At 43.6% G+C, this 13,755-nt stretch overlaps 1 protein-coding gene across 2 annotated transcripts in view; it reads left to right on the forward strand.

Annotated features, from left to right (window-relative positions):
- The window catches only part of SMS (spermine synthase), a 679,013-nt gene that overhangs the window by 487,215 nt on the left and 178,043 nt on the right, over nucleotides 1-13,755 (forward strand). For both annotated transcript variants that reach the window (XM_069204737.1, XM_069204738.1), the window contains one exon: nucleotides 8,982-9,061. In XM_069204737.1, coding sequence (XP_069060838.1) covers nucleotides 8,982-9,061 — 80 coding nt within the window. The remainder of the gene's footprint in view (nucleotides 1-8,981; nucleotides 9,062-13,755) is intronic.

Consider the following 13,755-nt stretch of genomic DNA (forward strand, 5'->3'; position numbering starts at 1 on the left):
CTGGATCGAAAAATTATCACAATTACACGGCGTTCCTTTTTCCGGAGGAGACCAGGTTTGAAACTGGCCAAGAGTTATATGGATCAGGTTAAACCGAAAGCGTGTAAGTAGAAACCGGTGAAAGGGTTGATTTACAATAGACAAATATAATTCGGGGCCCACATAAGTACTCAAAATGATACTGGCCCGCACCGATGGTTTCACATATTCAACTTGTTCTCTTTCTAGACATAACAGATCTTTCATTATGCTTTTAATCAGTCCAATATCTTTAACAGTTATTGAATCCGGGGAATAAAAAAGATCCGCTCTCCCTAATCTAACAAAACAATTTTTGATATAAACTAGCCACGCTATTTTATTAACTTTATCCAGCTGCAGGCAATCTTTTAAAATGGAATGGTTGAGCGGAATTTCTTGATTCAGCCAGATCTTTAGCCAGGCTAGAACGGGGGCCAGTTTGATCAAGTCTGAAATATAGCCCACACCCAATTCAGTATGGACAATGTGTGTGGAAGTAGACTGTGGAAGAGAGAGAACCGATCTTAGAAATTTATTTTCCGTGATCTGTATACTTTCCATAGAGCAATAGCCCCATATCGCACTTCCATACGTTGCTATTGTAAGGCATTTTGCTTCATACATTTTTAGCAAACTAATAATTGGCCTCGCCCCGAGTTTATTCATAAAACCCCGAAGAACAGAAGACGACTTTACAAGGGCAACATTTCTATTTTTTATCTGGGGGCCCCAGGAACCTTTATCATCGAAAGTGATCCCTAAGTATGGAAATGTTGCTACTCTACACAGTTCTTGCCTCCCACAAGTAAAAGTTTTGGGGAGTTTATTTTTATTACCCTTGCCCATAATCATAATCTGGGACTTTTTAACGTTGATCTTTAAATCCAAGGAAGTCATAAAAACCTCAAAGACATCCAATAATCGTTGAAGACCAACACCAGTACGAGAAAGCAGGACAGCATCATCCGCGTATAGTAGAACCGGAATACCGAGTTCTCCTATCCGTGGGGTGTCCTGGGTAGCATTTTTTAGTGTAGATTCCAAGGCATTTATATAAATAGTAAAAAGAAGGGGAGCCAGGATGCACCCCTGCCTGACTCCCCTTTCTAAGTTAAAGTGGCTGGTGCATCGCCCCGCAGTAGTAACTCTAACAGAAGCTGTTAGGTCAGTATGTAAATCTACTAAAAGGTTAACAAGAGCCTTATCCAGTCCCATGTCAAGTAAGATTTTCCATAATTTAGATCGATTTACAAGATCAAAGGCTGACGAGAGGTCCATGAACCCCAGATACATGGAACCCTCCTTTGCCTTTGTGTATTTCTCTATTAATAAATACAAATTCAAGCCTTGATCTATAGTACTCCTTTTAGGTCTAAAACCATACTGCACATCTGCTAGGACCCCTTTCTCTGTTAACCAATCGTTCAATTTATTTAAGATAACTCGACCTAAAATTTTCACTGAGGAATCAATCAGTGAAATCGGCCTATAACAAGATGGGTCTTGCCTATTACCCTTTTTAAACACTGGTATAATTATAGATTTCTTCCAGGAAGACGGGATTTTATCGAATGCAAGATTATTAAAAACCTTGCATAATACCTTAGACCAAAATTTGGAAAACTTTTAAATACGTCCCCAGGTACCCCATCTGGGCCCGGGGCTTTGTTTTTTGTGGTTAGGTCTATGGCCCTTTCAACATCTGCAACTGCAAAAATAACTGCATCCTTGTCAGGGGAAATTTCCCCCACTTCATCTGCTAAAATTCCACCAAGAGGACCAATATTAGAATATATCTGACTAAAGTGTTTTATCCAGCCCTCATCTGTAATGTTTGCCTCTAAAGGAGTATTAGTGTCATCAGAAAAAAAAGGGCTGATTTATTATTTTCCAAAATGAACCACTGTTTTTTAGGGTATCTGGATCCAAGAGTTGAGCCAGGGCGTTATCTTTCAGAGTCCTTTTCCTCTCTAGAATGGTTTTTTTATACACTTTCCTAGCATTTACTATTTTTGATCGATCTTGAGGAATAGTTTTTAATGCCTTAAGTAGTACACCATGTGCCTTAGAGCATTCCTTATCAAACCATCTATTGCCATCTAGAGCCTTTTGGCTAGATTTAGCCTGGAGACTACGATTAATTTCTAAGCAAATCTGATCAAATGCTACTATAACCTCCTTAGGATCTGGATTTTCCGCTAGACATATAGAGATTTCATCCTCCACTTTAGAAAAGACCTCCTGAAAAAAAGTTTCAGGGACTATTTTTGTCCACTTCAACCTTCGATTCTGGTCTTTGACCTTGAGGTTCAAGCCCCCACTCTCTGCGACTAGTTTGAGAGAAATCAGTTCAGTGTTCTTAAAAACAAGTACAACAGGATTATGATCACTAAAAACTGACACCTCAGTACAATAATTTAAAACACTATTTAGAAAAAAAGAAGACAAATAAATATAATCAATAATAGTACCATTTTCTTTGCCCTTAAACGTAGGGGACCTGCTATTCCCGTCTCCACAGCCAGACTCGTATAGATTCCATTTAGCAAGGAAAAGCTCAAGATAATCCCCCTGCCTAGTATGTTCTGGATGAGCAGTTGAGGAAAAGGGAGGGCCTTCCTCATCCCTCCTAATACATGGTAGGGTACATGGATGTATGTTAAAGTCCCCTAGTAATATTAACTCAAAAGTATTAACATTTATACTATAGACTGACAAAAATTTATCCAGGTCATCCAGATTCATCCAGATTTTGACTGGTGGAATCATTAGCATATGAATTGTAAAAATTTATAAAAAGGATCTTACGCTTATTCTGGGTCGAAAGCTCAACAATTAGGCAATTTACTGAGCCTGAGGGGCATTGAGTTAAGGTACCTTTCATATCCAATTTGAAAAGGCTTAATAGTCCCCCCTTAGGTCTCCCTGCCACGCTATTTGAAGCTGGAATGCAAAAATGACAAAAGCCATCTAAGGAAAAGCTATTCGTTTGGTCCCAAGTCTCTTGTAAAGCAATGACATCAAAAGATTTTAGTGTCCTTTCCCATTCAGCTATCCCAGACTTGCTCTTTAAACCAGCAATGTTCCATGTAGCAATCTTGATGGACGATGCTGACGACTGGGAAGAGTTTCCCAAGACATTTGGCAGTCAATCATTTTCCTCCATAGAAGATAAGGCAGCATACCGATTGTGAAGAGGTAAAGTGTTAACGGTCTGCCTATAAGACGACTGATGATGACTTGGCTCCCCCCTAGTTTGAGACCGGGACATATTCACAGATACATTCGGGGTACAGACATCCATACCTCTTCCGTTCTCATTTGGACATTGCCTTTGCACATACGACAAACGACATTGAGTATTGAGCCCATGATTATAAAAGAAACCTAGAGGTCTAGCATGAACCATATTTTCTAGAGTTGGCAAGGTTGTAGCTCTCAGAAGCACTGTTGCCACGTGTTGTGGGTATTTAAAATTTATAATAATACAGTCTCCACCTCTATTTTTAGGGCCATTGCCAATCCAACTAACTCTGCGGGTAAATAAAATATCATTTGCAAGGGCACAAGGAAATCCACAGTTCTTATTCAACCAAGCAAGCGTCTTGTTTTTAAGAGCAGGATACGTTTCTACCCCAGAGCCATTCGAGCACAAGTCAACCTCTGGGACATTTGTTAGAACCACAGTATATGGTGCACATTCTGGCGGGAGGTTAATAGAATTATGTCGCCTAGTTATACCTCTTCTATCAATAACTGGCCCTCTTATAGTCTCCTGAGTACTCCTTTGTATTAATCGTGGTTGACTAAATGTGTTTTGTGCACTAGCCGACCCTACTGGCAATGTAGGTGAGGATGAAAATGAGGCGGTCAGCACACTTACAGTTGGTGGGACCTGAACAGTAGCCCCCAAACCTTCCACCCTATTACTATCTATAGAGTGTGTGACTGAACCCACCGGGCGGTTATCCATAGAGCCTATTGAGTCTAAGTGGGTACTCAGTGGAACAGTGGACCGAGTCAGACAAGATTCTACAAGGCCTTCCAGTCTGGTAACCCTAAGAAGCACTAATTCTACCTTGGCCACCAGGGGACTGATCAGAACTTCCAATTTAGATTCAAGAATTGTGACCAAGAGATCAATTTGACTTGAGTGCAGACTAGTCCCCTCAATAGTATTGGTGGACTCGGGGACATTTCCCCTATTGGTAGCTGTTGGGCCAGCTTTTTGTTGGCTTCCGACACCCTGCTTTCTTAACAGGCCCCTTCCTACAGGCACGTACCGCTCTCCTAGTAGGAGATTGAATAGAAGGAGACCTTGATGGTAATGTCCAATCCTGTACTTGAATAGGTTCGGAGCAACAATCCTGCTCTACCACAGAAACATCAATATTAAAATTTTTCTCATTGTTGGAAATAGTCTAGACACTCTGAAACATTGATGTAGGGGGTAAGCACTGCCTTATGGGAGATGTTTCTGGACTAACCCTACTTAATGATGATCTCCTATCTTTGTTGATTTTACTAACTACTTTAAAAAGATAGTTATCCAGGGTCTTTGAATCATTATTTATAGCTATTTTAGAAGACCTCAGTTTGGACATGATGGAAGCAGCGGAGACGTCGATTATCTGGGTTCGCTGGTTCTCTTCCAGATCACCCTACAGTGTAGGGCTATTTTCCAGTACTATATTGTTTGCACAAATCAGACGACACTAGATAGGGTCAGTAGTGTGTCAGGGTCACAGGGTTCTAACACTGCGCGGGACTCGGGTCCGGCTCCCGGCTCCCCCTCCACAGTCTGCAGTTCTGACCTTGCCTCCTCCCGTGGTCTCACCTCGTGTCCGCTTCCCCCGGGGTCTCAGGAGCCGCTTGTACCACCTCGCTGTGTCGGCACAGCAACAAGTACTAAACCTCCTGGGGGGGTCCGATATATGTTTTCCGGCTCCTGGGTACTGTTGTACACGGTTGTCCACGCGGTGCTCGGCGTCCTTCTCCCGAGCACTGCTGGAACCGATGTCACACTACCACGGACCCGTGGTGGGAAAAGTCTCCTGCAGGTCCCACCAGGGTTGAGAGGGCTGTATCCGCCACGGAGGAGCCTGTGGGTCCGGAGAGCTGCTCCGCGTCCTCTGCTCCGCTCCGCCCCTGGCTCAACGCCCGAGTAAAGTACCACTGGCAAGAAGAAAAAAGAAACGTAAGAGAGGGGGCCCAGCCCGGCCTCTTCCGGACAATGACGGGCCCGCCCTTGGCCCGGGCGCCGCCCGCGCGCATCCCGCGAGGCGGGAGCGCTTTCACGTCTTTAAAGGGCTCCTGCCCGATCACAGCTTCCCTCCGGCAAAACACAGCGCGTCCCGCGAGGCGGGAGCGCTTTCACGTCTTTAAAGGGCTCCTGCCCGATCACAGCTTCCCTCCGGCAAAACACAGCGCGTCCCGCGAGGCGGGAGCGCTTTCACGTCTTTAAAGGGCTCCTGCCCGATCACAGCTTCCCTACTTAGTCAGATTATGCCTGTATCAGATATTGGAAAATACAATCACTGTTCATGAGTTACTGAGCTACGTAGTGTTTCCCTTTCAGTTACTGGGCCACAAAGTACAACCTCTGTTGGCGCTAGGGCTTGCTACATACTGTCCTTAACTTTACTAAGCCATATAATTTGTGTATCGGACACTGTGCCAAAAAATTACTGGATCACATTCTGGCTTCAGTTGATCAATGGGTTACAGGATTGCTTCCTATTGTTTACTGGGCTGTATAATGTTTGTCATAATTCAGTGATTCACAGGATTCCACTAGTTACAGGGAAACGTGATGCTTGAGAAGACTTCTTTCTGGTGCTATACTCATGAAATCCTGTTCTGACTCTGTTTTCCTGGCTTCATTTTCTCCTCTCTGCTAGCCTCCAACGTACTTACTCACTCCCTGATTCTCGCTTTCACACACACACACATCTATGCTCACTCCCTCTCACTGTAAATTTGTAGTTTACTCTTCTTAATACTCACTCCTCTCGTACACATGCTCTTCCTGTAGCAATCATATTTACTTGCTTTCTAGTACTCTCACTATCAGGCATGCCTTGCAAATGTAGGCTGCTCACAGATACTTCTTTATGTGCAAGTGACTAGGCAGCAGACACCTCTAAGCACAATCTGTGTGCACAAACAAACATCAAGCAAGTTGTTTGTATAGACAAACATCACCTCAGCCTTGTGGCACTGACACCTAGTCTATCAGGGTCTTCACCAAGGTAATGGTAGTGGTTGTGGCATGTGTGCGCATATCAGGAATCATTGTTACCCTGCCTGAATGACTGGTTGCTCATGGCAGTCTCGCTGCAGCTGGTGATGGACAACTTGAATGCCACAGCATCCTTCAGTCTTCCCACTTTATACCTGTAGCTTTCCCAGGGCTTCCTGTTCATAGGGACATTACATCTCTGAGAGCCAGCCTGCATCCCCGGAGGATTCAGGTAATTTGGTGTAGATTCTGATGTTATGGGAAGGTGCTCAGATTCCAGCCTTCAAGGTTTTCCACCTGCTGGGTGTGATGACACCACATTGTGCTGATCACTCACATACCGTCGCACAAGGGCTCTCCAGTGGTGCCTCTATCTGCAGTGGTTTCAACATGGGAGCATTCTGAAAAACATCAGCAGGATCCCCCCACACTTTTACAGATCATGAGTAGTGGTTGGTAGAGAAGAATCTATAGTTTGTGAAATCCTTTTGCCTGTAACCAGCAGTGGCCACAGCGGTGATGGATGCCTGTCCCTTAGGGTGGCATGCACACATAGAGGACTTGGAAGTCGGCGATGCTAGTCTCCAGAAGAATAATAATTTCATATCAGCTTGTTCAAACTGCGGGCATTTTACCTGGGGCTGATGGCCTTCCTGCTCTCACTTGACCATCGATATGTCCAGATCTTGACAGACAACATAATGGTGACATGGTAAGTGAACAAACAGGGCTAGTATAGGCTCTCTTTTCTGCTGGGAAGCACTAACGTTTTTGTCTTAGGTTTAGGCACATGATCTAGCTTTTGACCACCCATCTGGATGACTTTGTGAATACAACAGCGACGCCCTGAGTAGGTGTCATCTTTCTGACAAGTGGCATCTCTACCAGGAAATCGTGAAGAACATCATTACCCTTTGAGACACTCCCATAGTAGATCTTGTCATCTCTCACAAAAAAGTGTATTATCCTCTGTTTTATGCCCTCAAGTTTCCTTGACAGTGAGCCTGGGTGCTGCGTTTCGTCTAATGTGAAATTTCACACTGCACATTTCTTCCAGTACCGTTGATTCCTTGAGCGCTGAGGATGCTACGGCAAGTTTTGATCCGTTGGACAGCTATTTGATGTTTTATGGGCAGCAAGAATAGTTCAGAAATTGATTTGGCCTTGCTCTATTGCACACTGTGCGAGTATTTGTTACACACTTGCCAAGAAGGACCCTTCAGAAGGTATCAGGATTCACTCCATCAGAGCTCTGGTATCTTCTTTGGCATTGTCCAATCTGTTGACTGTTGGTGTGTGGGATTTTTCCACGAAATATGCCACTCCCTTTTTCCAAGCATTATTGCCATCACCATTATTACTTGGATTTGAAATTATGACGAGATGGCCACATCTTTTGTTCTGTGTTCCATGCTTTATGGAGTGATAATACCTTCAGGTTCACCACCTGAGAAACTTATTGCTATGGTACCTATTCAAAAGGAGGAAGTATCCATCAGAAGTATGTTATATACGTTTGGTAAAGTTCTTTGTGATGTATACAGTATCTAACTGCAGATTCTTTTCCAATACCATCCACCTCCACGTTCTGAGGAATGGTCATGGCCATTACATTAATAAGGTTCAAATTGTGATTGATGCATGTGTGATATTCCCTCTGCCTCTAAATGCTCGGGGAAAATATGACGAGAAACAGGTGCTAGCGCGATAATGTTGAGCTTTATGGCTCCCATGATATCATGTCGGGGTTGTTCCTCAGCAATTACATGGAGCTGAAGGCCACCTAATGGTGCAGGTGAGATATTGAAATGGAAGAAGCTGCAGTATACTATTCGCAAACAGCAATTTGCAGCTAATAATGAGAAATTGTTCTCCATTAATTTACTCATCACAGTGGTTTATATTGTAGGCTAGAAATCTGGCATCCAAAAATGACTGCCAGATTTTTTGACCTCGTCGCAGTTCAGTGGCTTCTGAATTACCCACAGAGTCCCTGTGCTTGAACCATCTCTCGGTTGCCCTCTTACTTTTTAGGGTTTCGCTTGCGTCGCATGCGAGATGCTTTAGGAGTCAGAAAAGGGCTCGTCAGTTGTCTTTCATTGGTTCATGGGCTTGCCTGTTAAAATCTGCTTTCTTTCATTATTTTGTGTTTGGTTTCTGTAAACGGGGCTAATTTTCTGCCCTCCTAAAGAGACCAAACTTGATCGCCCCAGCTTCGTGTTCGGTGAGCGGATAGAAGCTTCGAAGCCCTGAAGTATGTAATAAAACAAGTACCATGAGTCGCTCACACTACGAGTCGCTTTTTGTTTTGTTTTTTGCGGCAGCGACTATTGTTTGACACCCATATTTTTCTAACTGACTACCGACTGTCAACCAAACGCGCACAGCTCGTACTGTCTAACAAAACCACTGCTGCTTCCACCTGTTCGGATTACAGTGCTTGACCTTCTCTAGGGCATTATCGTTGAGATAAATGTTCTCCGTCCTTGACATGTGCCTTTAAATGTAATCTGGTGTACATATAACATGTGGCAGGCAACCACATAGTGATAGTGTTCTGTAAAACCGTTGTTATTGCTATGATTTTCGGAGATTTGATATTTGCTTTGTTGTAGTAAATTTTTATTGGCATGACGTTTTTTGTTCTGTCTTGCTTTATCACCTTTATATATGCTTTGAGCTACTCGATATATAACTTTAATATACGGTTTCATTTCAGATTGTACCTGGGAATTTTTGAGCTTAATTCTTGACCTTTCGATGAAAGTTCTAAAACATGATGGAAAATATTTCACTCAGGTACAGTATCACTTTATAGTTAGCGTTAATTTTAATGCCTTAGATGCCGAAAACTAAAAAAAAAAATACACGTTGGATTTCTGGAGAAAACTCGACAAGTAAGGTACCGTGCCTTGTCCTAAATTTGTGTTTTACTGAAGCTCTGAAACGAAATTGTGTCTTTGCTCCCATTTTATTGATCACTATCTGAATGACAGTTACTGTTGGTGTTGGTGCGAGTTTAGTGGCTCTTGGACAGCAAATAAACTAAATGCTTTAGCAAATGGAACATACTAGGAACCAAGGTGACACTCATATATACCAAAACATGAGTCTGCTCTTGTTTTGTGTGTGTGTATATGTATATATATTTACACAAGTACCGACTGGCACTCAGCAGTAGGTAGTTAAAGTTAGGACCTAGTTACCTTAGGAAAGGCATTTTTTGTTTTGCCAATTAGTTTGGCACCCTTCGACAAGTCTTCACGAAAATTTCAAAACTAGTTTCCCACTCACGTAAGGTGCTGTCTTGAAAGCTTCTGGGTGATCCATCAAGTGGGGGCCCAATAAAAGGGGAAGGTAGTCCCTAAAAGCTTTTTCCCCTTGCAGTTTCCCATGGGGATTTTGAATGTGACTACAGCCCAAATTACACCAAATGTTGGCAGAAAGGTAGGTTTCGGCCCAGAAAGTGCCCTTTTTGTGATTTGGTGAAAGTCTGTTTAGTAGTTGTTGACATATTAAAGGGAACACAAAATTGTACATCTTGGCAGAGTGTGATCGCAGATCTCATGGTGAGATCTGATTGGCAGCCAATACTTCAACCAGGAAGTACTCTCAGCCATCTTGGGACCAATATACATGACAGCTAAAAGGTACACATAGCTGAAAATGAGAACCAAGGGGGAAAAAGCACTGTAAGGAATATATATATTCACTGAAAAAAACAAAGATTAAAGGGACGTTGCAGTTAGATTCGGATTTTACACACACAAAACCATAGAAATTCAGCAGTTCAAACTACCTGAGCTAACTATAACTTACGCTCCCGAAATGCATTGCTTATGACCTCACATATTAATTCACTCATGACATGGTCAGTAACATCCTTGATGACATCTCTGATGACATCATCCAGCAAATATAACTTCAATGCACCATATTATAATTTACATTTTTTTAAAGTAAGAAGCCGCCACCAGGTAAGACCCGTACTCCAGTTATCTTATTGTAACCTTATCAACCACATCACTCACTTATCACCTACAAGAGGGTTGTGAACATATAATACTGTCTCTTCTGAACCCCTGCTCTAAACACTAATGACCAAATTAAAACGTTTAACCGTATAGGCTAGCCTATTGCAAACCACAGCAAAACTATTTGTGAACCTGGAAAGGAGTTTTAGTGCAAATGTCAGATTTACACATACCACTACAACATAGAACAAGTAGAGCGATCTTAGCGGACAGACTTCTGTGACCCAACTCACTAGTTAAATTATTTTTCATCCTGGACAAAGGTGTGAGCATTGAGGTAAATCTGTTGTAAATGTGTTCTGTACTCAGCCATCACCTTATCGAACAGGTGAATTTATTGCAATCTGCCACTATAGTCATTCATCATAAAAGAGAGAGGTCTAAGCACGCTGGTCAGTATATCATAAAATTCTACTCAGCCATCATTGTTGAGTAAAGTATTAGTGAACAGCTTAGACTGTCGCAGTGCTCTACCAGACATATACATAAGCAAGTGACATATTTGTGTAGGGACAAAATTAATAATAATTAGTACAAAAGTACTGGTATGAAAACCAGATAATAGATCAATGACATGTTAGAAATAGTATTGCTCATTAGAAGTACAGAAAGAATACTAATTTCACTTATTCAATACCTAAGTACATATGTTTAAGTCTCAGAAAGGTTTATGAAACACTTGCACTCACTTGATGATGTCATCGGTGATATCATAATATTACTTCATTATTTAAACATTTTTAAACTTCATAACACTGGGCATTGGTTGCACCTTTAATACCCAAACGTAGCAATAAGCAACAAAAAGGATGACCAGTCCAGTTTTGCAAAGGGCCTTTCACTGCGCGGCAACACATGAACTGTTTGAGCTAGAAACACTTTTTTTGTTAAAATCTGCAGATTATGCAGCAGATGATGGATTATGTAGCAAATTGGGCAAATCTATAATTATGCGAAAATCACCGCAGCCGCACAATCGAGCTAATTCCAGTGGTCCTGGTCATAGTTAGCTCAGGTAACTATAATTGCTGAATTTCTATGGTTTGTGTATGTGTGTGTGTCTGTGTGTAAAATCTGAACCCAACTATAACGTCCCTTTAATCTTTTGTTTTTTTCAGTGAATTTCAAAGGTTTTTTTTTTTAACTGTGATTTCCTAACTAACGTCCCTGTAACTTTTGTTTTTGTACTGAATATATATACCGTTTGGACCTGGCCCTTTCTACAGGTCATTCCCCAAACCTTTTGCCTTCTCCTAATTTTTCTGACCCTTTTTGGCTGATGTTATGACTCTGGCCACTTTATCACTGCTAATCAGTGCTAAAGTGCATGTGCTCTCTCTTGTAAAATTCTAAATTGGCTTATACCTTATTGGCACATTTAATTTACCTGTAAGTCCCTTGTACAGTGGTATCCCTATAGCCAGGGCCTGTAAATTAAATGCTACAAGTGGGCCTGCAGCGCAGCTTGCACCACCCACAGAAGTAGCCTTCCAAACCTGTGTGTGCAGTTTATTGCCACAGGGACCTAGTATCTAAATTTACTTGCCAGGCCAGGAACTTCCCTTTCACTACATGTAAGTCATCCCTAAGGTAGGCCCTAGCTAGCCCTATGGGCAGGGTGCTATGTATGTAGAAGGCAAGACATGTGCCTAGTAGCATGGCCTGTCCTGGTAGTGACAAACAGCCTATCTTGTTTCTCACTGCTGTGAGTGTGCCTTCTCATAGGATTGCATTAAAAATGCCCTGCCTTATGTCTAGGAGGTATTGTCTTATTTGTGAGGGGTAGCGTAGGCATGTTTGGTATGGTTGTCATGGTAGTGAGAAATGCTGCTTACTGGTGTAGGTGGATTTTTTATTACCATTATAGAAATGCCACTTGTAGAAAGTGAGCATTTCTCTTTGCTTATGACTGGTGTTTAGCAGCTTGACTCCAATCCAAATCTGGGCAGAGTGACAGCTGGGCTTAGTGCATACTTTTCAGGCAGCCTGTACACATGGAGGGTGGAGGTGTTGCTTCGGTGCTTCTACACATTGAATAGTCTTCCTGGGCTGAGAGAACGGGCATTGGGGCACACTTGCATCTGTAAAGGCTGTGCCGTGGCCTCACAAAGGTTTGTTTACCCCCAACTGTTGTCTGGCGCCTGTGCTGGGCGGAGAGAGGGGACACTCCTAGAACCAGTTGTAACTGGTTGGAACCTCCTCTCCCCCTCATTAAAAATGCTTGGCAAACTGAGTATAAGTACAGGGGATTTTCCCCATAAAGGCACACAAGAAACCTAGTTGGAACTGGACACAATGTTGCTGGTGGGGCTCACCAGGAACTGCCTTGGAGTGATGCTGCTGCTGTGCTGACTGTGACCTGCTGGGTCACTAGGAGGATCTGCCACTAACTGCTAATCCCTTGTGCTGCCCTCTGTTGGGCCCTACCACCCTGTATTCCATTTGCATCCCCAGGGGTTGGGTGCTGTGTCCCCTTTGCCTCATGCAACTGTTGCCTCTCAGCATGAGGACATTGCTATTCCTCAAGGCTCCCCTGTCGGAGCGTAGCGTAGGAGAAGTGCTCTCTTCCTCGATCAAAGCTCCTTGAGAAGCGCTTGGCTCCCTGGCCAGAGCGTTGTTTCTTTTAATGAGGTACCGCCTCAATAGTGCTTCTGTATCCTTACCAAAGAAAAAGATCACTACCGCGACCCGGGCATCTTTTGGGTGAGAGGCACGCCTGAAATGCGTGGTACTGTGTACCCCCGGGACACAGGAGAACGTATTCTGGAGCAATCACGCTCCGCTGAGTGCCCCTGGGGCCCAGAGCACTGTGGAGTGTTCCCCTGGGGCACCAGCCGTCATCATTTATGGTGCCATAATCCCCGCAACCCCCAAAGATGGAGTTGGAGCTGGGCGGCGTGCGGATCACCACCTTGTCTACATGGCCCGTCCCTGCCAGTGGGATGAGGAAAAGAGGTTTGCCCACCAGGCGGCAGCACCGTTGGAGTGGGAGACGTGCGGTCTCCTAGGAGGGAGACAGCAGTTGCTGCCCGCTGAGTTCCTCACCCCTGGCGGCAGGTTACAGCCGTGTTGCGTGCCCGCAGGAGGCTGCAGGGTAGCTTTTCTCACCTTTGCATGGGGAGACGGGGGCTGGCAAGAGCCGCCACCCCTCCACTACAGTTACGGTACTGCAGGTATTGACAGCAGCCCCCCTTAAGGGAAATAGGGTGGTTACCCTGAATGGCAAAATCACCGTAATTAGGATAATGGTTCTTCTTGTGACATGTCCTGTTATGGGGTCCTAGGATGGTAGGATTAGGTTTAAGTGGTCTTGTAATTAGCCAGGTGCTTTCTGCTTGCCGACAGGTTTGCTATGGCCCACGCATTCACACTAATCAGTTTACTAAGACTTGCCAGGCATTTGCTAATGTTCCTTTTATGAGCATGTATGATGCTAATATGTTTCTATGACTTGCCATG

The sequence above is a fragment of the Pleurodeles waltl genome, chromosome 8 (assembly GCF_031143425.1).
Source record: "Pleurodeles waltl isolate 20211129_DDA chromosome 8, aPleWal1.hap1.20221129, whole genome shotgun sequence".
NCBI lineage: Eukaryota > Metazoa > Chordata > Amphibia > Caudata > Salamandridae > Pleurodeles > Pleurodeles waltl.